The sequence below is a fragment of the Felis catus genome, chromosome B4 (assembly GCF_018350175.1).
Source record: "Felis catus isolate Fca126 chromosome B4, F.catus_Fca126_mat1.0, whole genome shotgun sequence".
NCBI classification, from domain to species: Eukaryota; Metazoa; Chordata; class Mammalia; order Carnivora; family Felidae; genus Felis; species Felis catus.
The window spans coordinates 69,030,971-69,058,942 of record NC_058374.1 but is presented as its reverse complement, the minus strand read 5'-3'; the positions used below and the strand labels follow the sequence as shown (position 1 = coordinate 69,058,942).

The following is a 27,972-nucleotide window of genomic DNA, read 5'->3' as shown; positions in this document are numbered from 1 at the left end:
TATTTGTGGGACTGGTCAAAGTTTAGCTTGGCTGCTGAATAATTTTTGCTATGCAACTCCAACTTACAATTTGGCTTGGGTTCTGAAACAATGTACTCTATAACTTGGGTCAAGTTACAGTCATTTTTGCATTCTCTCAATCTATTCTGTTTATGATGACTATGGGTGTAGATATTTTGTTTTTGTTGTATTTGAAAGTACTGCTGTCCAGCGCTTCATCTGTAAACATCATTTGTTTTGTTTTGTTTTGTTTTTCAACATATAAAATTTATTGTCAAATTGGTTTCCATACAATACCCAATGCTCGTCCCAAAAGGTGCCCTCCTCAGTGCCCATCACCCACCCTCCCCTCCCTCTCACCTCCCATCAGCCCTCAGTTTGTTCTCAGTTTTTAAGAGTCTCTTATGGGGGCGCCTGGGTGGCGCAGTCGGTTAAGCGTCCGACTTCAGCCAGGTCACGATCTCGTGGTCCGTGGGTTTGAGCCCCGCGTCGGGCTCTGGGCTGATGGCTCAGAGCCTGGAGCCTGTTTCCGATTCTGTGTCTCCCTCTCTCTCTGCCCCTCCCCCGTTCATGCTCTGTCTCTCTCTGTCCCAAAAATAAATAAAAGTTGAAAAAAAAATTAAAAAAAAAGTCTCTTATGCTTTGGCTCTCTCCCACTCTAACCTTTTTTTTTTCCTTCCCCTCCCCCATGGGTTTCTGTTAAGTTTCTCAGGATCCACATAAGAGTGTAAACATATGGTATCTGTCTTTCTCTGTATGGCTTATTTCACTTAGCATCACTCTCCAGTTCCATCCATGTTGCTACAAAGGGCCATATTTCATTCTTTCTCATTGCCACGTAGTACCCCATTGTGTATATAAACCACAATTTCTTTATCCATTCATCAGTTGATGGACATTTAGGCTCTTTCCATAATTTGGCTATTGTTGAAAGCGCTGCTGTAAACATTGGGGTACAAGTGCCCCTGTTCATCAGCACTCCTGTATCCCTTGGATAAATTCCTAGCAGTCCTATTGCTGGGTCATAGGGTAGGTCTATTTTTAATTTTTTGAGGAACCCCCACACTATTTTCCAGAGTGGCTGCACCAGTTTGCATCCCCACCAACAGTGCAAGAGGGTTCCCGTTTCTCCACATCCTCTCCAGCATCTATAGTCTCCTGATTTGTTCATTTTGGCCACTCTGACTGGCGTGAGGTGATACCTGAGTGTGGTTTTGATTTGTATTTCCCTGATGAGGAGCGACGTTGAACATCTTTTCATGTGCCTGTTGGCCATCTGGATGTCTTCTTTAGAGAAGTGTCTATTCATGTTTTCTGCCCATTTCTTCACTGGGTTATTTGTTTTTCGGGTGTGGAGTTTGGTGAGCTCTTCATAGATTTTGGATACTAGCCCTTTGTCCGATATGTCATTTGCAACTATCTTTTCCCATTCCATCGGTTGCCTTTTAGTTTTGTTGACTGTTTCCTTTGCAGTGCAGAAGCTTTTTATCTTCATGAGGTCCCAATAGTTCATTTTTGCTTTTAATTCCCTTGCCTTTGGGGATGTGTCAAGTAAGAAATTGCTACGGCTGAGGTCAGAGAGGTCTTTTCCTGCCTTCTCCTCTAGGGTTTTGATGGTTTCCTGTCTCACATTCAGGTCCTTTATCCATTTTGAGTTTATTTTTGTGAATGGTGTGAGAAAGTGGTCTAGTTTCAATCTTCTGCATGTTGCTGTCCAGTTCTCCCAGCACCATTTGTTAAAGAGACTGTTTTTTTTTCCATTGGATGTTCTTTCCTGCTTTGTCAAAGATGAGTTGGCCATACGTTTGTGGGTCTAGTTCTGGGGTTTCTATTCTATTCCATTGGTCTATGTGTCTTGTAGACATCATTTTTACAGTGGACATTTTTCTCTGGGTTTAAAATGAGCCACATTCTAAACACCCAACTAGCAAATGAAGAGGCAGAGTCAGAGGCTTTGTGACTGTGTGTGTGTGTGTGTGTGTGTGTGTGTGTGTGTGTGTGTTGTGGTATGTTTAGGTATGCTTATTAGAACAGTAAATACTAACTTCCAATTCTAACTAGAAAAAATGTATTTATCTCAATGTTTCATTTGAGGAATGAAACAACTGTATAAAAAAATGAGAAGAACATCATCTAAAGAGCTGAAGCTCTAAACCTCCTTAGTGATGTAAGCCTTAGATTTGCTAGCCTGGAAGTATATTTAAGATTTAGTTATTGTTTCAATAATTCCACTATGTGCTTGGTACTTGGAAGAAAAAGATGCATAAGACAAGGTTCTCCACACTGAAGACCTCAGTATATGTTGCTTACAGGAGACTTACTTCAACTTTAAGGACACAGATAAGCATAGATTAAAGGATGGACAAAGATACTCTCTGCAGTTAGAAACTAAAAGAGATCAGGGGTATCTATACTTATATCTCATAAAGTCATGAAGTCAAAATCTGTAACAATATACTAATAAGGTCATTATATCATGATATAGTGGTCAATTCATCAACAGGATATGACAACTGTAAATTTAATATCTACTTAGCATTAGAGCACCTAAATATATTAAACAAATACTTACACATTGGAAGGGAGAAATAGACAATAATACTAATAGAAGACTTCAATACCCCACATTCAACAATGGATAGATCATTAATAGGAAACCAATAAGGAAGTACTGAAAATAAGTAAGGAAATATTGAAATATTGGCAACCAGTAAAGAAACTTTGGATTTGAAATATACTTAAGACCAAATGGACATAACACACATACACAGAACATTGGATCCAACAGCAACAGAATACACTTTCTTCTCAAGCACACATAGAACATTCTCCAGGATAGATCATATATTAGTTTAAAAAATAAGTTTAGCAAATTTAGAAGACTGACATCATATCAAGTATCTTTTATGACCACAACTGTATGAAACTAGAAATTAATAACAGAGGGAAGCTGGAAAATTCACACATGTGGAAATTTAAACAACACACTGCTGAATAGTCAGTAGTCAAAGATGAAATCAAAAGGAAAATAAAACATTTATTGAAAAAAAAAAAGAAAATGGGGGTTCCTAGGTGGTTCAGTCTGTTAAGCATTGGACTCTTGATTTGGGCTCAGGCTGTGATTTCACAGTTCATGAGAATGAACACCCACCGCAATTCATGAAATTGAGCCTTCCTATCAGCATGGAGCCTGCTTGGGATTTTTTCTCTCCCTCTCTCTGCCCGTTCCCCACTCTCTCTTTTTCTCTCAAAATAAATAAATAAACATTAAAAAATGAAGAAAAACTGGTGCAGCCACTCTGGAAAACAGTGTGGAGATCCCTCAAAAAAATTAAAAATAGAAGTACCGTATGACCCAGCAATAGCACTACTAGGAATTTATCCAAAGGATACAAGAGTGCTGATTCAAAGGGGCACATGTACCCCAAAGTTCATAGCATCACTATCAACAATAGCTAAATTATGGAAAGAGTCCAAATGTTCATCAACTGATGAATGGATAAAGAAGATGTGGTATATACACACAATGGAATATTATTCAGTGATTAAAAAGAATGAAACCTTGCCATTTGCAACAATATGGATGGAACTGGAGGGTATTATGCTAAGTGAAAAAGTCACAGAAAGACAAATATCATATGTTTTCATTCATATGTGGAATCTGAGAAACTTAACAGAAGACCATAGGGGAAGGGAAGGAAAAATAAGTTACAAACCGAAAGGGAGCCAAACTATAAGAAACTCATAAATACAGAGAACAAACTGAGGGTTGGTGGGGGTGGGGGTTTGGTGGGGATGGGGAGAATGGGTGATGGGCATTAAGGAGAGCACTTGTTGGGATGAACACTAGGTGTTGTATGTAAGTGATGAATCATAGGAATCTATTACTGAGGCCAAGACTACACTGTATGTTAGCTAACTTGATAATAAATTATTAGAAAAAAAAGAAAAAAAAGAAAATGAAAACACAACATGCCGAAACTTATGGGATGTAGCAAAGGCAGTCTTAAGAATGAAGTTAAGGTGATAAATACCTACAGTAAGAAAGAATTCAAATAAAGAATCTAATCTTACACCTCAAGGAACTAGAAAAAGAATAAAAAAACTAAGCCCAAAGTTAACAATAATAAATATCAGAGCAGAAATAGAGATCAGAAGAAACAATTGAAATAATGTATGAAAGAGATGATTTTTTAAAATAGAGAAAATTGGTAAACCTTTAGCTAGACTAAGTAAAAGAGAGAAGACTCCAAAAAATAAAATCAGAAATGAAAGAGGAAACATTATAACTGAGAACAAAGATATACAAAGGATCAAAAGAGACTGCTATGAACACTTATACATCAACAAACTGGATAACATAGAACACACATGAATAACTTTCTAGAAACATGCAACCTGTCAAGATTGAATCATGAATATGTAAAAATTTGAACAGACCATAATGAGTAGGAGAGTGAATCAATAATCAAAAACCTCCCAACAAGGAAATGCCCATGACCAGATGATTCTACTGGTGAATCCTACTGAACATTTATTTATTTTTATTCATTTATTTTTCTGATTTGAGTATATTTGAGGCACAATGTTACATTGGTTTCAGGTGTACAACTTAATGATTTGAGAAGTTTATACATTGTGCTATGTTCACTGCAAGTATAGCTACCATTTATACCATCACATTGCTATTATGATGTCATTGGCTATATTCCTTATGCTCTGCTTTTTATTCCCGTGACTTACTCATTCCATAACTGGAGACCTCTTGCCTTCTCCCATTTTTCCCACCCCATATCTCCCACCCCTCTGGCAGTCATTAGTTTGTTTCCTGTACTTATAGTTCTGATTCTGCTTTCTGTTTGTTTATGCACTTTTTTTTAAGATTCCATATGAATGGAATTAAATGCTATTTGTCTTTCTCCAGTCTGACTTATTTCACTTGGCATAATACTCTCTAGGTCCATCCATGTTGTCTCAAATGGCATGATCTCATCTTTTTAATAATACTCCAGTGTGTGAACACACACACACCCCACATCTTCCTTATCCATTCCTCTATTGATGGACACTTAGGTTGCTTCCATGTTTTGGCTATTGTAAATAATGCTGCAATAAACATAGGGTGCATATATCTTTTCGAGTTAGTGTTTTTTGATTTCCCTGGGGAAATACCCAATAGCGTAATTAGTGGACTATAGGGTAGTTCTGTTTTGATTTTTTGAGGAACATCAATACTGTTTTCCACAGTGGCTGTACCAATTTACATTCCCATCAACAGTGCACAAGGGTTCCTTTTTCCCAAATCCTTGTCAATGCTTGTGGTTTCTTGTCTTCTTGATTTTAGCCAATCTAACAGGTGTGAGGTGATATCTCACCTGGTGAAATCTCTGGGATTTGCATTTCTCTGATGATTAGTGATATTGAGCCTCATTTGATGTGTATGTGTTTGGAAAAATGTCTATCTAGGTCTTTTGACCATTTTTAGTCAGATTATTTTTGGTGTTGTGTTGTATAAGTTCTTTATGTATTTTGGATATTAACCACTTATTAGATATATCTTTTGCAAATATCTTATCCCCTTTGGTACAACCTATCAAACATTTAAAGAAGTAACACCAATTCTTCTCAAATGCTTCCAAAAAACGGGAGAGAACACTTCCAAACTCATTTTATGAGGTCAGCATTACCCTGATGCCAAAACCATATAAAGATGTTGCAAAATAAAAAAACTACAGGCCAATCTCTATTATTAATACAGGTACAAAATTCTCAAAAAAGTACTATGACTGAATTCACAGTACAGTAAAATGATCACACACCATGACCAAGGGAGAATTTTCCCTGTGATGCAAGTATAGTTCAACATACACAAATAAATACATGTGAGAGACCTCATTAATAGAAGGAAAACAAAAATTATATCAATGGTACAGAAAAAGCATTAGACAAAGTTTAATATCCTTTCATGATTAAAAATGCTCAATAAATTGAGTATAAAAGGAAAGCACCTTAACATAATACATGCCAAATATGACAGGGCTACAGCTAATATACTTAATGGTGGAAGGTTGAAAGCTTTTCCTCCAAGATTAGGAACAGGACAAGAATGCTCCCTCTCAACACTCCACTCAACAGTACTAGGAAATCATCACCAATAAGAAGAAATAAATGGCATTCCAGTCAGAAAGGAAGAAGTAAACTTGTCTGTTTGCAGAGAATATGATCGTTTATATAGAAAATTCTAATGATCCCACAAAAAACTGTTAGATTTAATAAAAAAAAATCAATGAAAGTGTAGGATACAATCAACATACATAAAGCTGTTGCATTTCTACATACTAACAACAAAATAGGTGAAAAAAGAAATAAAGAAAACAATTCCATTCACAATAGCATTAACAAATACTTAGTAATAAATTTAACCAAGGAGGTGAGCTGAAAATTATAAAGTGCACTGAAAATTATAAAGATGATGAAATGAACTAAAAAAGACACAAAGAAATGGAAAGATACATGTGTTCATGGATCAGAAGAATTAATATTGTTACAATGTCCATATTGTCCAGTACACATACATACATACATACATACATACATACATACATCACAAAAGCAGACATAGACCAATGGAACAGAAAGCTTGGAAATAAACCCAAGCATATATCATCAACTATTATTTGACAAGGGACCCAAGAATAATCAATAGGAAAAGGAAAAGTCTCTTTAAAAATTGGTGCTGGGAAGGGGGGCCTGGGTGGCTTAGTTGGTTAAGCGTCCAATTCTTGGTTTCAGCTTAAGTCATGATCTTATGGTTCATGAGTTCAAACCCCATGTGTGCTCTGTATTGACAGTACGGAGCCTTCTTGGAATTCTCTTTCTTCCTCTCTCTCTGTCCCTCCCCAACTCATGCTTTCTCTCTCTCAGAAAAATAAATAAACTTAAAAAAAAGTGGTGCTCTAAAAACTGGATAGTCACATGCAAAAGAAACTGATCCCTCTCTTACACCACTCACAAAAATTAACTTGAAATAAAGACTTAAATGTCAGACCTAAAACTACAAAACTCCTGGAAGAACACACAAAGAAAAACTCCTTGACATTGGTCTTGGGAATGATTTTTTTGGATATCATAACACAAGGACAAGCAACAAAAGAAAAAAAAAAACAGAATGAAGAGGCAACCTACATAATGGGAGGAAATATTTTCAAACAATGTATTATATATAGTTTTCAAACTATATAAGGACCTTACACGACTCAAAAAAACAAATAATCCAGTAAAAAAATGGGTAGAAGATCTGAACAGATTTTTTTTTCCAAGTGATGAACAGGTATACAAAGAGATGCTCAGCTTCACTAGCCATCAGGACAACAGAAATTAGAACCACAGTGAGATATTACCTCAAACCTGTTAGGATGACTATTATCAAAAAGACAAAAGATACCAAGTGTTTTAGTGAGGCAGTGGAGAAAAGGACGCCCTAGTACACTGTTGGTGGGAATATAAACTGGTATAGCCTCTGTGAAAAATAGTATGGAGTTTCTTCAAAAAACTTAAAGAACTATATATTTCCTATATATATATATATATATATATATATATATATATATATATATGCAAAGGAAATGAATACAAGATATTGAAGAGGTATCAGCATGCCCATATTCATTGCCATATTATTCATAATAGCCAAGACACAGAAGCAGCCTGAGCATGCACTGATGGATGAATGAATAAAGAAAAAGTGGTAGATACACATAATGGAATATTATTCTGCCATAAAAACGAAGGAAATCCTTCCATTTGCAACAACATGGGTGGACCCTTAGGGCATTATGCCAAGTGAAATAAACCAGATGAAGCAAGACAAATATTGTGTTCTCATTCATAGGTGTAATCCAAAAAAATTGAACTCAAAAACAGAGTAGAACCATGATTGCCAGCGACTAAAGAGTAGGAGAAAAGGGGAGGTGTTGGTCAAAGAGTAAAAATTTACAGCTAGAATGTTTAGAAGGGACATGAGCACCCCAATGTTTATAGCAGCCAAAATACGGAAAGAGCTCAAATGTCCATTGATGGATGAATGGATGAAGATGTGGTATATATACGCAATCAAAAAGAATGAAATCTTGCCATTTGCAACTACATGGATGAAACTAGAGGGTATTATGCTAAGCTAAATTAGTCAGAGAAAGACAAATATCATATGACTTCACTCACATGAGGACTTTATGATACAGAACAGATGAACAGAAGGGAAGGGAAGCAAAAATAATTAAAAAAAAAACAGGGAGGGGGACAAAACATAAGAGACTCAAATATGGAGAACAAACAGAGGGTCACTGGAGGGGTTGTGGGAGGTGGGATGGGCTAAATGGGTAAGGGTAAGGAATCTACTCCTGAAATCATTGTTGCACTATATGCTAACTTGAATGTAAAATTTTAAAAATAATTAAATTAAAAAAAAGAATTTGAAAAAAAATTTCCAGCTAGAAGATGAATAAGTTCATATAGAGTATGATGACTTTAGTTAACAACACTGTAGTATATGCTTGAAAGTTGCTAAGGGGATAGATCTTAAATGTTCTCACCATACACATAGAAAGGGTAATTATATGAGAGGTAGAGATGTTAACTAATCTTACTCTGGTAATAATTTCACAATATATACACATATTAAATCACCATGTTGTATATCTTAAACTTATACGATGTTGTACATCAACTATATCTCAATAAAGCTGGAAAAAATAAAATGCAGATGAAGGTTCATGCATAAGGCAGCTTCTTACAGCTAAAATACCCTGGATAAAAGGTAAATTACCCCCCCACCCCAAAAGATAAAATTTTAGTTATAGGAAAAGCAATATACATAGACAAGAGAAACACACAAAATGTTAACTGTGGTTATCTCAAATGGTACAATTGCAGATAATGGTACTTAAAATTTTTATCTTGGACTTGAAGTACATATATTGGATTTACCATAATCTTTGTCTCACCACAAACTATCCATATTGATCATGAAACATTATCTTATTTACATTAAATTTGATTATTTAATACATACTGAATACCAGTGAACTCACTATATAATCACGAACCAGAACTAGAGCATTAATGGTATCTTCAGTCTAAGGGAGAAAAGGGAGAACTGTGATATCAATGTAAAACACACAATCTTGAAAGATTGCAATATTTTTTTTCAAAGACAATAATTTGGTGAGAAAAATCCAAATTGGGATTATTTTCTGTATTTTCCTAATTGAAAAAATAAACACTGTATTTAAATAAAATAATTTATAGTGCTTACAGGCTGCATCTGCCATTTCTACTGGACAAATATTAATGAGTTAACTTGTTCTACACTATAGCTAAAGTCAGATAATATGGAGGGGCGGGCTACTTTCTAACCATCGGTAAAGTATGGTGGTAGAAGAGCATCTGGATGGCTCAGTTGGTTAAGTGTCTGTCTTGGACTCAGATCATGATCTCATGGTTCATGAGTTTGAGCCCTGCGTCAGGCTCTGTGCTGACAGTATGGAGCCTGCTTGGAATTCTCTCTCTTCCTCTCTCTCTGTCCCTCCCCAACTCATGCTTTCCCTCAGAATAAATAAACTAAATAAATAAATAAAATAAAATAAATAAAATATGGAGGCTGCTTGGAATTCTCTCCCTCTCCCTCTCTTTCTATTAAAATAAACTTAATGGGGCGCCTGGGTGGCGCAGTCAGTTAAGCGTCTGACTTCAGCCAGGTCACGATCTCGCGGTCTGTGAATTCAAGCCCCGCGTCAGGCTCTGGGCTGATGGCTCAGAGCCTGGAGCCTGCTTCCGATTCTGTGTCTCCCTCTCTCTCTCTGCCCCTCCCCCGTTCATGCTCTCTCTCTCTCTCTGTCCCAAAAATAAATTTAAAAAAAGTTGAAAAAAAGAAAAAAAAAAAAAATAAAAATAAAATAAACTTAAAAAAAAGTACAGTACTAGACACAGACCAACGTGTGGTCATATGAGTGTGTATGCTTTTTATAAAATCCTGTAAAATGGGAGTTGATATGTTTGAAATGTTAAAATATTTGTAAATTTTTAAGGATCTGATGAGGCATTTTTCTCACTTTGCTCAAGTGAGTTACATGGGAAATCCAGATGAGACAAATCATTCGAACGAACGTTGGTATCCCCATGGAGCTCACATGCAAGGATGCTATGACTCAGGAGGTAAGTGGTCCCTCTAAGAGCGAGAACTGGGACCAGACTCCTTATTGGACAACTAGACTATACTGCCCTTGGAATGAAGATTGGAATCCTTATCTGGAGTTTGCTTTACAGTGAAAAGACAGCTCTTCCTTTCTTTGCCCCTATGAAAACCGTTCTCTGAAAGCAGAATAGGAGACATTGGAGAATGAGATTTGATATGCAAATATTCACCTTAAACACAACCTCTGACACCTTCAGTAATGCAAGGCAGTCATCTGAATGTGTCTCATGAGTATCTTTGAACAAAAATTGGATGTCAGGATTTTGATAAAATTCATATATGTAGTGTAAGGAGTCTTCATTTGTATCTGGCCTCCTAGAAAAATAAATGTGCCTTTGGTTAAATGTAAACCAACTTTGAAGGTTAAATTTGCTCTTCATTGTTTTCTTAGGAATTAAAGTTACTGTTGTCATAATCAGATGGGCCTCATATTTATTTTATGAAATTACATGACCAAATTAACAGTAATACTAATCTCATTTCTTCCAGTAAGAAATCTAAAAGACTTACAATAACTTTGATGGCTATTTCCAACTTTATGGCATTTCTTTCTAGTCACTCCTTAAGGAGGGACTTTTTTTTAAATAGTCTTTAACAACGTAAGAAAAGCATTAATTTCATAAATCTGGAATATTAGGATTGTATAAAGTGTGATTACAGGCACTTGTACCCCAGTGTTTATAGCAGCACTCTCAACAATAGCCAAATTGTGGAAAGAGCCTAAATGTCCATCAACTGATGAATGGATAAAGAAATTGTGGTTTATATACACAATGGAGTACTACGTGGCAACGAGAAAGAATGAAATATGGCCCTTTGTAGCAATGTGGATGGAACTGGAGAGTGTGATACTAAGTGAAATAAGCCATACAGAGAAAGACAGATACCATATGTGTTCACTCTTATGTGGATCCTGAGAAACTTAACAGAAACCCATGGGGGAGGGGAAGGAAAAAAAAAAACAAAAGAGGTTAGAGTGGGAGAGAGCCAAAGCATAAGAGACTCTTAAAAAAACTGAGAACAAACTGAGGGTTGATAGGGGGTGGGAGGGAGGGGAGGGTGGGTGATGGGTATTGAGGAGGGCACCTTTGGGGATGAGCACTGGGTGTTGTATGGAAACCAATTTGACAATAAATTTCATATATTGAAAAAAAATAAACAGACATACATTTAAAAAAAATGTGATTACAAAGTCTCAGCCTTGACTGAGATTCAAGTATAGAAACTAGGTCAACCATATAATGTAGTCTGCATCTAGAACATTTTTGAAAGTGAAAGAAGGTGCTATTCATAATTAAAGTGGCACCTTAGCTATACGGGGGGGGGGGTCACAATTTAGGGCACACCAGGACGTATGGTTATCCTAACAGGGGCTGAATTATGGTCATTCTTTACCTATGTAGATTAGCCTGTCTGTTTACTAGGGCTCTCCAGCTTCTAAGTGTAAGATAAAACAGGCACATCTTGTTAGAATGGCAACAACAGCAATGACAAAAAAATCCAAATTTTCTTCTTTTACAATCAGGCACAAGCGTATACTTAAATTTCTTTACTCTAATTACTAGACTGTTAATTGAATTATTAGGAGGAAAAAAAGACTTTCACACTTTATTTCAAATTTCTGTTCTCTATCAGCTCTCTTCTCCCCCACCCCCCACCCCCATTTAACCCTTTGTATTTGTGTCCAGGACACTTACAAAATAAGGACAGCAGCAGTAATGGTGAATAATTTATTCACTCCTCAAGCAAATGCTGCTGAATGCCCGCTGTGTGCTAGGCATGTGCTAGGTGATACAAAGGTGATTTATTTCATGATATAAAGATAGCTAGAAGTGGTCACTTCTCTAAAAAAACAAAAACAAACTACTTAGAAGAAAAAAGACCAGTACATAAATAACTATAACCCAAGGCATAATGCAAAAAATATTTATAGGATGTAATACAGGAATTCAATGGTGGGAAAGTGTGAGGAAGGCATTTTAGGGGTAGAAATTCTCCCAAGTAAAGGTGTAGAGAAAGGAAAGCACACAGCTTTCTCTGAGTACTGCTGTGCTGCAGTTTGACCTCAAGATGCCTAAAAAAGTAGGGTTGTGACAGAGTACAAAGGACCTTAAATGCCAGGCAGAGAATTTTAGAGCTAAGTAGAGGAATAGAGTCATACAAGATGATGAATGGGGAAGAGATCCAGTGGGAACTACATTTGAGAAGGACTGGTCTATAGATGGACTATAGAGTCTAGGGACTGGCCCCAGCAGACCAAGAAAGAGCCTAGAGACAGAGAAGTGCCCTATAAAAGGGAGGAAGCAGTGGTGATATGAAGGAGAAACATGCCACAGAGTGTCTGGAAATATAAGTCCCACCACATGACAACTTGTGGGTTGGCCTCCATGATTAAGATTTTAATCTAATTGAGAAAATGGTGGTGTCATGAATAGACACTTCAATGAACCAATTCTGACAGAATACCATCTTATCTTAAATGCTGAAGTAATAAAAATATTTTCACACTTCATCTAGATCAGTTTTCAATTCAATACATTTCCCACAAGAATGGAACTTATTAAGGTGATTTTTTTTAAATGGATGATTTTATTGCCCCGGTGGTAAGTGGTATGAAATTATTTTAGATATTTCATTAATAATTCTAAAATGTGACTAACAAGTGGAATAAAAGGGACTGCTGAAATATAAAGCATCCAGTGAATCAAAACAATTCTGAAAACTGTACACTTTCACACTCTATGCTATTTTCTCTTTCCCTAATATCCAGCACACATATAGATAATATATCATCTCTTTATAAGTTATATTTCATACTCAAACATATCCCTTCCATCAGTGGTTTTCAAACTCCTCGACACATTTCCCAGAGACTGTCAGAGGCAGAATTGGCTACTTGGGGAGGCTCTCACTTCTCTGTCCATTGTTGTTTCACAAATTTATTGGATGATCCTTTGGTAAGGAAGTTATAAAGAAAGTACAGGGGTGAATTTAGGGATATATCAGATTCATATCAAGTATGAGATTCTTATAAGATGATAATCAGCAGGGATGAATTTTGCGGAGACCATTAAAATTCTATTTCATTCCTCATCTCTCCTCGTTTCTCACATTTTGGCTTTTTCCTTATAAGTGTTTAAGTGAAATGAAGATGACACTTGGATTAGAACCCCTGACATAAATAGGGGCGCCTGGGTGGCTCTGTCAGTTAAGCATCTGACTCATGATTTCGGCTCAGGTCATGATCTTGTGGTTTGTGGGTTCAAGGCCCTCATCAGGCTCTGTGCTGACAGTGTGGAGCCTGTGTGCGATTCTCTTTCTCTGCCCCTCCCCACTTGCTCTCTCTCTTTCTCACTCAATAAATAAATAAACATTAAAAAAGTGTTTTTAATAAAAAAACCCTGATGTAAAGAACAAATACCTCTACTCACAATAGCCAAAGAATGGAAACAACTAAACTGTCAGTGCATGAATAGATAAAGCAGATGTGGCTTATGCGTGTAAATGTGTGTGTGTGTGTGTGTGTGTGTGTGTGTGTGTGTGTGTAATGGAATATTATTCAGCCATGAGAAAGAAGGATATCCCGCCATTTGCTACAACCTAGATGGACCTTGAGAGCATTATGCTAAGTGAAATAAGTCGCAGAAAGAAATTTGCATAGTATTATTATATGTGGAATCTAAAAACACTAAAATACAAGTCAAATTTATAGGCAGAGTCAAAAATGGTTACAAGGGACTGGAGGGTGCAGCAACTAGGGAGACATTACAGAAGGGTACAAACCTTATTAAAAAGGAACAAATACTGGGGCTCCTGGGTGGCTCAGTTGGTTAAGCATCTGACTCTTGATTTCGGTTCAGGTCATGATCTTGTGGTTTGTGAGATTGAGCCCCACATCTGTCCAGATGAAGCCTGCTTGGGATTTTCTCTCTCCCTCTCTCTCTGCCCCTCCCTCACTTGCATTCTATCTCTCTTTCAAAATAAACAAATAAACTTTAAAAAAAAAGGAAAAAGTCAAAGACTTCTGTTGTCTGCATGGTAGTCCCAGGTTCCTTTCTAATTCCCTTGTTCAAAAAGGCACAAAGAGGGGCACCCTATGTGGCTCAGTAGGTAAAGCCTCCAGCTTTGGCTCTGGTCATGATCAGTTCCAGCCCATCAGGCTCTGTGCTGACAACTCAGAACCTGAAGCCTGCTTTGGATTCTGTGTCTCCCTCTCTCTCTCTGCCCCTCCCCCATTCTTACACTCTGTCTACCTCGAAAATAAACATTAAAAAATTTTTTTTAAATAAAAAAACAAAAACAAAAAGGCACAAAGAGACTACACTGCTCAGAATTTGATCCATGTGGACAACAGTGGGCATCCTCCTTCATTCATTCATAAATACGAGCACCCATTATGATTAGGGTGATGTCATGTAGTGATCAACAGGCAGCTAAGGCCTCTGTCCTCACAGCCTGGAAAGGAGCCACAAAGCTCTGCACACACACACTAGATTTTTCTCTAAGTTTGTTTCACAAGTCATGAAGCTGCTCAAAAAGATATGACTGAAATCTCGTGAATGCCTATCCTCTCATTTTTTTTTTTGAATGAACATCTCCTTGATTCATAATTCTCTTTTCTTGAACTATGTAAGAGAGAGATTATCTACGTAAATTGTCACAAGTATTCTCCACATATTCATAAGGATCCAGCTCTGGGAAATAAATTTTGCAAAATGATACTTCTCAGCATAGCACCAGGGTTTACTTATGTTTTGCATAAGAATTGCCAAGAGGAAGCTAATTAATATACTAAATACTCTTTCCTATTTAAAGATACTGGCCCAAATTGGGTTTTCAGTTGACATGTATACAGAACTCTGACATATACGTGTCCTTCTCTCCTGTCTACCTTAAAAACCTCTTTGAGCCAACTTCTAAATTCCTTCTCATTTTGATGACCATGTATCCATAAGGGGAACTTGATGTGCACTTAATTCAGGCTGTTGAGCGTTCAGCTTCATCTTAGGGGGAGGAGTAGAGTAGCATTATCGTGAGTAGCATTTCTAGGTGATGGAAACCACCAGACTTCTGAGTGTTGTTTAAATTGTTGGCTTGTCTTGGCTGACCTAATGTTTTATACTAGCGAAACGCTGTACTTTAATATTAGTTCAATATCGCTTCTCTAACTCTTCTCTATCAGCACTGACTTTTGAGAGTTAATGGCAAATGCTGCAGAAAATTCAGCATCTTCCTTGCACTTTGGTACTGGCAAACATATCTTTCTTAGGGGTTGGATGAAAGGGCTCTATATTTCTTGAAGCCTTTCCCTTTAAATTATTTCTGGTAGAGGTTGGATTTGAGATCTGCCTCTGACTTGCTAAGGGCTATTTATGATTTATTTCAACCTTTAGCTGGCTCTGGGACAAAGAAATGCACAAAGTTGAAAATAAAGAAAAGAAGACGCTTAATCCTCAGTGGTATTTCAGTGGCATGGAGCACCTCGACTCTTATGATGGGTGTGTTAATTTCCGATATTTTATATTCTTTCTCTCAAAAATAAAATTAAAATCCTTTATCATTTTTAATTAGAGAACAAGTGCCATCATTTTTTAAAGAGATCAAATTTAAGGCTGTGAGCCTTTTAATGCAGGCTGGTTCTCTGAGGTTTTTCTGAAGCACTGTGGGGAAATTTTAGAGCCAATCAAATAATTTTCGTAGGCAAAGTGCTGATAGGCCATGGTGAGATATGGGTGTCACTAAAATTTCATAGAGGTCCCTAACACACCAGAGTCACCATAACATTCACACACTGACTATAACATCTCCAAAGAAGCATTTGCTGCCTATCATGGCTCTGAAGGGAGCTGTTTCAGTCTATCAATGCAATAATCTACATGTTAAAAAGTCCCTAAATATGTATTTACAAGATAGTCAGATCTGTTTTGGTCTATTGGGTCAATAATCCATGCACTAAAAGTCCCTAAATATGTATGCACAAGATAGACAGATCAGCTTTGGTTCACTGAGTCAATAGCAAGTAGGCCTTTAAAAAAGGGTCTATATAAGTTGCATACCTGGCATTTTAGCAAATTTACAAATGCAGTTCTGTACATTTCCTGACTTTTAGAGAGCAGATTTATTATGTTAGTTTCAGCGGATGCCAAAAAGCTGTGTTTCACTCTGGTCCATGATATTTTGCTTTTGAAAAGTCAGAAGAAAAACCACTATAGCACAAACTATATCACAGCTCCGAGGCAAATGATGGAAACATGGGCATGTAGGCAAAGCCCTGTGCACAGGCGTGGATGCTGTCCTTCCAGACCATGTCTCTGCCCTTCCTGGATCACCATCCAGGTGCATCCACCTCTCTGCTCGCCAGCCTGTGCTTCCCCACCATCAAACTCATTCCAGCAGCCAGGGGGATATTGCCGGGCTTCAGCTCTTCTCCAGCAGCATCCCATCCTCATAATCAAAGAGAAAGTTCCTTGACATAAGCCCCTCCTCATTCTGACTTCACCTCTTGCCACTCTGGGCCTCGCCCCTGCTGTGATCACACACTGGCTTCGGCTGTTCCTTAAACACGCCAGGCATGCTTCTGCTCCAGGTCCCTTGTACTTGGCCTTCCCTTCATTTGGAGTGTTCCCCACTCATATAGCTACATGGCTAGCTCTCTTACTTTCTTTAAGGTTCCTATGAGAGAGGTCTTCCCTGACCACCCTGTGTGAGACAGCAACACCCCCTCCCAACACCACGTATTTCCTTTCTCCATTATCTATGCTGTTGTTCTCCAGGAGCACCTATCACCATCTAACATATAATGTCTTTCCTTATTTGTTTGTTGTCCACCTTTTTCCCCTAGAGGTTAAGCTGCACTAGGGCAGGACCTTCATCAATCCCATACTTAGGTAAGAGCCTGCCATATTTTAAGTGCTCATTAAATTTTGATGATAGAAACAAATGAAAGCAGAGGGAAAATGAATCTTCCTTCCACTTCCCTGATTGCCTGCTGATGTGTGTTCCTGTTTAGGTTGAGGAGAAATGAGTATCTTTTTTTGAGATGAGGCCCTTTCTTTGGCCATTAGACTTGTTTCTGGTAATCTCTAGGTGGCACAAAAGTGCTGGATGAAGGTACTCATCCATTGCATACTCAGAGCTCCTGGGTTATGACAGAGCTTCTGGAGGAACTGGGGTCATCTTAGCTGCGCACAGAAGCACTTGATCAGTCTGCTTCTAAGTACAATAGTGCATAAGACGGGACTGTCATTTCTAAATCCAGATTCCCACTTAATGTGGCATCCACAATCAGTTTTGGTGATAGCAGCGGACTAGATTTTACAGTCTAATCTGACATGGTCAAGAAGGTTGGTGTGTGCCACTCTGTCACATAACTGTAACAGACTGAGGGATACTAGGTAGAACCATTGTTCTCTCTTAAATCTGGTAAATTATTCTTAGGATATTCCCCTATGTCCCCACCTCTATCTTTAATCATGTAGAATGCTTTCAAATGCATCCTTTCTCATGATTGAAGCCTGTCACAGTAACTTCTTCCTTATTTAAATTTCACAGGAACATTCTTTATTTCCAATCACTTACAAAGATGCCTTCGGCAAGAGAATCACAGCTGACAGCAAATTAATGACTATGATGCTGTGATTAGTTGAGATTACAGGCTACAGAGGACCTGTCTGAGCATTTACCACTGTCATGACACTAACACTGGCATCTATTAGAGATTTATATTGTTCAAAAAAGAGGATGTGGTTCAGCTACAGTGAGCCCTATACAAGGGTACGAAAATGTGTCTGTATTGTAATATAGTCAATGATATGGTAATCAATTAAAGTAGTTTTTACTGTTAACCTGCTTAGCCTAAGCAAGTCTCTCTTCCACACTCTCCCTCCAAACACAGATTTATTTTGATAAAGCTTGAAGGCACAAACTAAATAAAAAGCTGAAGTGATCTAGGGAATTCCAGTCCCTAAGCCCAAAGTATTCATTAACAGAAAGAAAAACATCATTTAATCTTGAATTATTTGGATAAGAGACTCAATTTTGTATTTTATTTTCCATGAGAAGACAAAACTTAATGGATATTTCGGGGCACAGCAGTCCTTGAGTGGATTTATAAAATAAAACTTTTCAATCAACTTAATGGATAGGGTATAAAAAATTAGCAGGAACAACAACAATGCCACAACCATCTACTCAGATACTAGGTATCACTGCACATCCTTCCAAATTCTGGCTGAAAAGAAATAATGGTTTCTGTAATCCCCAGCAATGACTTTTGTGGGAGGGAAGATTTCAAATAAATGTCTATTTGCTTTAGGTGAGCTTCACTGAATCGGCCTTATTTGACTTCAGATTCTCCTAAGGGAAGAGATTTCAGGATTTCCTGGTTGTAAAATGGAAAAGAACATTTTGCTGAACTTGTATGACATCATCTAAAGCATTAAAAGGGCAGATAATCATGGGTTCTCTGCCTGTTTACCAAAGCTTCTTTACCTCCTCAATCTACTTTATTTCCAAATGTCAGAGTGGTTTGAAACCTTTCAAAGATTTATAGACTGCAGCAGCAGAGGAAATATTAGGATAAATCCTTTAACTTTTGTGAAAGCTTTTAAATAATTAATCAATGGGCTTTTGCAATTGTTATATATCACAGTACAGATATTCTAACGTATACTGTATGAAGGCTAAACCACAAAGGGCATTAGGCCATCTCTCTTTCTAGAAAGTCAGTGAAACTACAGTTTAGAGTATATACTTGAGTCACAAATAAAGAGAATATTGAATAAGTGAAGGAAAATATTACTAATATAATACAATCTAGTTTATCAGTTAAAATAAAAGTACTATGCAATGAATGAAAACACTAAGCACAATCTTGGTTTTAAATATATATTTTTTTCAAACTCTACTTGGAAATTACCTTACATTATAGAAAGAAGGAAAAATGTAGCTGATATAATATTTATAAAAAGCAACATAAATGTGAGCAAATTATTTTCAAGCTTATATGATAAACATGTTTTCCAATATATTGAAAACACTAGAACCAAACACTAAAACAAATAGTACTTAAAAGAACTCACCCTAGATATGTAATAGACAAAATATTTCTTGCAGCAATAAATTAATTTTTTCCTTGTTAGGCACACCCCCTCCACCATAACTTCGTGAAGAAACGTGAAGTGGTGTGAAAACAATCTTACCTCATATTCAAAGTCCTCTGCTCTGTCTGCATCAGCAGGCAAGCTGGAAAGATACTCGTTGTCCTCGTAAAACTCATGCTCCATCGGATGAAGAGAATGGCAGCTATGGGGAATATAGCAATATGGTAGAAGCGGATCAAAAAGGTTGGTTTAAAGATTAAAACTGATTTTAAAATTTCACTTGAGTCTTCTCTGCTTTGCAGTAAGACCTGGAGTGATCCAGCCTATAAGTGAACTAAAAACTCAGAAAGAGCAATAGTTTCCTTTCTCCTCTACAACTGGTCCATCAGTTTGATTTTCTGAGAGAATACCAAGAGTAGGGGCCCGTGGCCAGAACGGTGCTCTGAAGGGTCTGATGTGAGTCTACGGCCATACCACCCTGAACGCGCCCGACCTCGTCTGAAGGGTCTGATATGAACCCCCTGTCAGGCCATGGTGCTTGACTGATACCACCTGGCCTGTGTTCATTCCACCAAATGTGACTTGCTCCATGCATGGGTGCGTGGCCTTTGAGACCGCACTCTACCCGAAGAGGTGGATTTGGCAACAAAGTACTACCAATTTCATAATACACAGCCCCAAACTGTTTTCTGAATCTGTTTTCAAAAGCACCTGTTTTTCAGATTGTAAAACATACTCCCATTACCCTCATTCCTTAAGACCTTGTTCTCCTTCATAACCACATTTCCCCCTTTTTGATGGAGGGTCCGTGCACAAATATTAATCAGTATTCATGGTGATACCTCACCGGAAATTCCTAGAAGCCATTGGGCTTCATAATCCCTTCAGAAAATTCTTGGGGATGGAGAGAAGATTAAAGGAAATGAGGGGGACCCAGGGCATTGTATTTGACTTTTATATATCTGATTTTGGACAAACATCTTAATTCATAGAAGTGCTTTAAAATTACTGTATGGCATGATATGGATCCTATACATTACACCATATGAAGGCTAAGCGCAGTTTAACAGTAAAGGGCATGAGGGCATCTCTATGTTTAAAAAATCAGTGAAAAAGCCTCAGTGTGTTTAACCAAGCTGGTGGCAAGTGAAACCTCTAAGTCCTGCCAGTGTAGACATTGTTGAAAAACTGGAGTTAGTGGTATAAATTAGTTTCCTTATCTGCAGCTGAAAGGCAAGAGAGATGCATCCTGGTACCCTCACACAGGCAATATAAATATCCTACCAGCCCCTTCTCAGTGCTATCTATGGCTGTCGTCCCCACAGAGGGTTAATCAGGTTGAACCCCAAATAGCAAAAGCCATATAAGCAGCATCTTGCTTACTGGTTCTAATAGGTAAGTCCTCCTTGCTTAAATTTGGGCTGGGTCTGAAAACCCTTTTGAGCTGGTAAACTGTTAAGCTTGCTGCTTTGGGCATCTGATGTGTTTTCCTTATCTTTCAGTTGGTAAGAAGGGAGCCCTGCCAGGAGGGGCACCTTATTCATTCAATAAACATTTATTGCCTATCAGATGCTAGGCCCAACGCCAAGTGCTAGAAATCTGCTGGTGCACAAAATCCAGTTCTTGCCCTATGAATTGGGTAGAGCAGTAAGCAGGACTGCTAATATGATGTGATTGATACTTAAGGGGAGATATGGAGGCTATGAGAGCAGATGGGGGGATGTCCCTTCTGCAGCCCTAGGAAGTTTGCTAGAAGAGGCTGCCTCTAAGCTAAGATCTGCAGGACTTACGAAGAGCGACATAGGATACTGGTTAAGAGAGTGGGTGCTGGGGTCTGACCTCTTAGGCTCAGGAACCTGGCCCTATCATTTCCTAACTATGTGACCTTGGCCAAATTACCTAACATCTACCCATGTCCATGATGATAATAATACGGTGCATTCCCTCAAAAGATTGTTATGAGGACTAAATGCGTCAATGAATGAAAACTAATATTACCTGACAAGTGTCAGATTAGCTAATACAAATTAACTATTATTCATTCATTAAAGTATTTATTGGAAGGCTACCCTGTATCAGGCTGTACTAAAAGATATTATATATTTGCTTGTGTGTTCTTCATCTCCTCCTCTAGAATATAAGCTCCAGGAGGGAGTGACTTTAGTTTTGTTACTGGTTTTAAGCCCGGCACCTAGTTCCAGTGCCTGATGAAGGGGGCTATTTAATAAGGAATACACGCATGAATGGAGTCATAAGCAAGATAAACAGGGCTCCTACCCTCCCAGGACTTGAAGTTTCAAGGAGCAGTTTCCAAAAACATGGCTGCACGTTAAAAATGCCTAGGGTGGTTTCTGAAAAATGTTGGCGCTCGGGCCTCACTCTAAAAACTCTTTTTTAATTGGCCTAAAGTGGGATTCAGCCATCGCAGTGATACTGCCTTTCAAAATCACCAGGTGATTCTAACGTACACCTGTGAGCCACTGGAATGAACCTAACAAAAGCCGCTAAAGGGCAGGGAACTGGCATGATCAGATCCGTGTTTTATAATGTGTCAAATGGATTGCAGTAGGCAATGAAAATGCAGTCCAAAGAGACTATTGTTCTTATAAATCAAACTCTCTATAATGTTTGAACATTTGCCTAAAAGCTCATAGAACAAAATGTATGAGGCAAAACACACTTTCTCATAAAACAAAACTGTACAAGTAAGATTATTTGAATAGAATATCTCTAACTCCCTTGAAATTAGGTAAAAATTGGGAAGAACTATTCATTTAATAGATCCTTATTTCACGGTGCTCTGTACTTACTCACTGACAGCCAGGATTTTTTGCTTACATCTCAATATATTGGGTAATTGCTTTCTTTGGAGAATTACACTTTAATTAAATTAATTTCCTAGCTTTTCCTTCAAAGAAGAGAAAAGCAAAAGAGTGAAAGGGAGAGCTGCAACTCACAGAGGAGAATATACTGCCAACATGCCACTTCTGTGTCAGTCTTAATAAGGTTTTTGGCAGCTTTGGTGAGAGAAGCTATTTCCCTGACCAGTGCTCATGAGTGGCATAAGGCTTTTGATGGCTGGAAATATGAAGATGAACTAATCAGAGCCAGAATTTTTCATCGCTCCTCAGCAAGCATGATTCCCAAAGTGAAGCAACTCTGTGGGTCAGGGAAAGTAGCTAGCAGGGGCAGCTGAGAACTAATTGGATACAGACACGGCAGAGACATTTTCCAAACAGAACTGAGATCCTGTCTAATTGTCAACTTGCTAGTGTGACTGATTCTCTCCAACCCCTACTCGACACGGCTGAATGACAACAAATAGGGCTGTGGGAAAAATGACAGGAAAGATACCTGTCTGAGAGCAGAAATGGACAGATGTCTGGCACTGGAGGGGTAGGTGGTCTAAGTTTGGCCAGAGCCATGATGTGTTCAAAGGTGATGTCTGTCTGAGTGCTGGCGTCCATGAGCTGCACTTCCGGGGCCGTTCCATACGCGGGTTTACTGAGAGGCGTCCGTCTTAGCACCTGGACCACAATGGGTTCCTTGGCATTTCGAAAAGCTTCCACTGCCTCTTCATGGGTGGCCTTTGAGAGATCCTTCCCATTGACCTGTGAAGATAAAAGCACATTTCTCATCTCAGAGGAAAGAACAGAGAGGCTGTCATCGTAGATTAATAAAGGGTGGGGAGGGTGAGTTTAAACCAGCTCTGATATGAGTTTTGTAATGCAATATTTAATCAGACACTGACATTTATTGAACTCTTCACCAACATGCGGAGGTGAAGATTAGGAAACCAACTGCTTGTTTCTTTAGAAGTACATTGTGAGGAACCTCGGTTAAAGACTTAAAATTTTTTTTATAATTTTTTTAACATTTATTTATTTTTGAGAGATAGAGACAGCATGAGTGGGGGAGGGGCAGAAAGAGACAGAGACACCGATCTAAAGCAGGCTCCAGGTGCTGAGCAGTCAGAACACAGCCGACATGGGGCTCGAACTCGGGAATGGTGAGATCATGACCTGAGCCAAAGTTGGACGCTTAACCGACTGAGCCTCCCAGGAGTGCCTAGACTTAAAAATTTAAATAACACATCAGCCTCAGAAAACATTCACCCAAATCTTCAGATAGATCGAAATGTTAAGTATATCTTTTTTTTTTTAATGTTCTATCAATCTCTTCGTGGGATTTTCAATATTTAATCCAAGTCTTACTGGCCTGAAATCCAATTTTTTGGGTGTTGTCAAATTTCTTTCATTTTCATCACTTTTGAACCCAAGACCATGTCATTGTCATGTACGTTTTATCTTAAATCGTTGCTATTCTGTGTGGTCTGTGGACCCACAGCTAAGCATCGCATAAGAGATTATTAGAAATGCAGAATCCCTGGCCCTATCCCAGACCTGCTGAATCAGAATTGGCATATTAACAAATCCCAGCTGATTTAGATGCACTTGAAAGGAACACTGCTCTAAAACATGTCTGAGTATACTATGTGCAGTTGGATCCTCACCTGTGTTTATTTATACCCATTTATGACTCTCCAAGGTAGCCCTGGACAGAACAGAGAAATAGGGAACATTTACCTTTGCCCTCCACCAGTGCTTCTCAGCAGGGCCAACCACTGGCATGTGGAAGAGAAAAATCATTGTTTTTGTGAGACTCTCCCATGCCTAATCATCAAGAGCCAATGCCGTTCCCTAGCCTTTGTGGCATTCCAAACAGTCACACACTCTTCTAAACATCCTCTCCAATAGCAGTACATATTGCTCTCAAATAGTTGTCAATTTATTTCTCTAAAATGGGTCCTGAGAGCAGAGTCCCTTAGTGGAAGTTGTGTTTTAATAAAGGACTACAGCATCAAGGACTACAGCACAATTCCCACCCTAAATGAGTCAATAATGTTGGCTTTTGCAGATAGGAAGAGATACTTGGGGGCACAATACTGTGCTTAAAACCCCTGAAATTATACCATTTCTAGACAACTAAGTCACCCGCCTGGTGGGGAGGCTCTGATAACTGCTATGCACCAGCAAATCCTTAGAGATCCCTGGGTGCCTTAAAAAGAAGCAAAGGGAGTCGCTGAGTTGCAGTATTAGAACAGTTGCTGACATCCAAATGAGCACATTCTCTCTCCCTGAGTAGACAAAGAATATGTATGCGCTCAGAGCAAGTATGGGGTGTTTGGGGGTAAATGATACAATGCCAGGTAGAAATCGTCATGTCATGTAGAGACAGGCTTAATGACCTGGAGGAGCTAATTTACTCAATGGACCCTGAAAGAGTTAATGTGCCTTCAAAAATTGAGCAATTAAGTTTCCTCACCAGCAAAATATGTCCCAGTACAGTTCTTGGATCACTAGTAAGAAACTTCAGTAAAAGATGTGAATGGTTACCTACCAGTGTGCCCACACTCTCTATTCTGTAAATTCTCACTCTGATTCTTTTCTCCAAGGACTAAACTTGAACGTGACTACTAAATTTTTATTGGTACAACCTTGGGATGTCTGGATGACTTTGAGCATATGGGAATATGTGAAGAAGGGACAGGTATGGACACAGGCATTCATTCTTTGAACTACTGGACAATGACACTTTGGGCTAGGCCCACCACTGTCTCCCCTGAGGATGTGTCATCAACAGATGATAAGTGAAGTCCAAGAATGGAAAAACACAGCCTAAAATCTAGCCTCTCATGTTGGCTGGTATCATCTTTATGTTTCATACTGTGGTCAGTATTTATAAGTTTCAGGGTTGTAGAAGATGATCCAATGGTAGGAAAGATTGTTCTACCAGGATCTATGTGGTAGGGAGAAATTGCCATTTGTCTCCAGGCTTCCCACTTTATGGTGTCCCTTCAGATTAGTGAATATCCATTTTGGGAAAGTCTTACACCCTTCCTACTCTGAAAAGAATTATTGGTCATAATCTATTATCGACTACTTAAAACCTACTGGAACATGTCAATATGTTAAAGCTTTTCATTTAAAGTGACCTCCAACAGTGGTAGAATGAAAGAAGACAGTGCCCTTTTTGAAGGACTTCAAGCAGTATCTGAGGGTAAAGGGAAAAATAATTTGTGGCCAGAGTGTCTTCCAGTCACACATTAAATCCTTCTAACACATAAATTGTGTGTCATTAAGTAGTGGACAGACTAATGCCATTATTCTGTTTCTTCCTCAAGGTGTCTCAGCACATTGCCTATAATCAAGTCTTGGTATTCTGTTGTTTCTTGTTTTAGTGATTTTCAAAGCAAGAATAATTTTAAAAAGTGGGCTCCTTACTGATTCATGATTATTTTTTGCAAAATCCAGAAAAGTATAACAATTTAAGCAGAAACATAAAAATTACTAAAGACTATTTTAGACTGTGAAATAATTAGTTCTTATTATAACACTTAGTATACGCAGACCATATTAGCGTTCTTACAGCAAGATCAATAGCTATTGATTTTAAGACCTGTGCATTCATTCATTTACAATTATAGCATTTATATGCAAATTTCATTTTTTGCTTTAAGGACAATCAAATACAATCTTCAAAAAGGACAGTCAATATAATCTCAAATATCTTACTTCCCCATTGGGAATGCTCTTTTCTTCCAGTTATCATGCAGCTGACCTCTATTTTCATAAGCTATTTAATATCTCTCAAAGTAAAGAAGTCTATGACCTTTAAAGGCTCTGTCTCACGTGATCTCTTAGAAAATGTAAGCAATGATGATAACAAAACACTTTTTTTTTCACTTCACTTGAAGTTCATCAACATACTGTTAGCCTACCAAAAGGTCACCATTTTATAAATTATACCTTTCACAACAACAGAAAAGAATAGCTTAATTGGGATTTTCTGGCAGTTGCTTTGCTCAGTTATCATCAATTACACCGGGGAAGAAGAACATGGAAGAATACCTGAGGTTTTAATACTGTAGACAAAATTTTGTAGTCAATTAACAAATAAATCAGTAGCCACACTTCATTTTTCCCAAGTGGCTAGATCCTAAACCAACAGCAAGGTATCTGATATTTCATGGTGCCACAACCTTATCATTCTATTTCATTTCTATCATTTTCTCTACCTCTCTCCTTCCTGTGCTTCCTCTCCCTCTCCCCCTTCTTTCTTTCTTGTCTCAATCTTGCTTTGGTACAAACAACATACAATTTTTATTTGTTTTGTGAAAATGAGACAGGAGTTGGAGAAGCCCTCTGTTAACAGTGTCCCATTTAATATAAGTAGCCAAAATGTCCGAGATGCTAAATAAATGGAGGGAAACAAAAATCCTAGGAGAGTAAGAGAGAAGGTGATTTTCAGGAGAAAAAAAAAGTAGATAAAAAGGGTTGGGAGCAAAACTGATGGGAAGAGAAGAAAGGTAATTTGAAAATTAGGAGAGAAACACCCATGTGTCATGGGGTTTGAGTTTGAAGTTTACATCCAGAAGGGTTTCAAAAAGGCTGGAGATTTGATTGAAACATGGCATTGAGAAAGAGACTTTTTTGTGAGGTCATTGTTGAATGGCACAGGTGAGAGGTTAGAGTCATAATAAACATGAGAAGTCTACAAGATAATTCCCTCTATTACTATCACATCTGGCATTTTGATAATTGTGGCCAAAACAGATTTGGTTCTACCACTACTGAACGGGAGTATAGCAATTGGAGTATAACTGAAAAGACTTGTGTGATTGCTATTTGACAAAGGGCTATAGGTGCCAGAGTGGGACAAATGGACTCTCAAATGATGATTAAGCCACCTGATTTGAGATAGAGGAGAAACCAGCACACTGTGCATCTAGAGAGGTGATCAGAACTGGCCACAGCATAAGAAAGGAGAAGATGCCAATTAAAGAAGTTCTACAATAGAGACATGTGGTTGTCCTTGTAAATTTGGGACTGGAAGCACATGGAAGGAGCAGTCTTTTTTTTTATTATTTAAAAAAATTCTTTTTTTTAATGTTTATTTATTTTTGAGAGAGAGAGAGACAGACAGACAGAGCATGAGCGGGGGAGGGGCAGAGAGAGAGGGAGACACAGAATCTGAACCAGGCTCCAGGCTCCGAGCTCCGAGCTGTCAGCACAGAGCCTGATGCGGGGCTCGAACTCATGAGCCATGAGATCATGACCTGAGCCAAAGTCAGACGCTCAACTGACTAAGCCACCCAGGTGCCCCAGGAGCAGTCTTAATCATATCAAACTTGGAGCAGTTGTAAGACAGTCAGATGAACCAACAAATAAACGAATACTTGGTGACTAAAAGAAAAACCAATCGTGGGAAACAATCTTCTGGGAAGGTTTTTCTCTTACCCCTGAACTTATAAGTTGAAAAATTAAGTGTCTTGTTTCTAAAAAGTTATTTTCCATTATACTGATAGGGATAAGTGGATAGGAGAAAGGCGGTCACTCTTCAGCAACCAATGCAAAAGAAGTGTGAATACATTTGTTGTGGCAGATGGGCTAATTAATCCATAAGCAACTTGTGAATGTTAAGTAAAGAATATAGCTTTTCATATGTAAACCATATCACGGCAATGTTTGATGAGGCTTCTGTTCAACGAACAATCTACCCTTTTGGATAAACTGCAAAATCTGGGCCACTTGTCAGCAACCTCCCCAGAGTGACTGG

At 38.2% G+C, this 27,972-nt stretch overlaps 1 protein-coding gene across 2 annotated transcripts in view; it reads right to left on the bottom strand.

Moving 5' to 3' along the window:
* Window positions 1–27,972, bottom strand: part of PDZRN4 (PDZ domain containing ring finger 4) — a 371,623-nt gene that overhangs the window by 47,486 nt on the left and 296,165 nt on the right. For both annotated transcript variants that reach the window (XM_023256948.2, XM_019834828.3), the window contains 2 exons: window positions 22,708–22,964; window positions 19,453–19,555 (listed from right to left, as the gene is read on the bottom strand). In XM_023256948.2, the coding sequence (XP_023112716.2) occupies window positions 19,453–19,555; window positions 22,708–22,964 (360 nt within the window). The remainder of the gene's footprint in view (window positions 1–19,452; window positions 19,556–22,707; window positions 22,965–27,972) is intronic.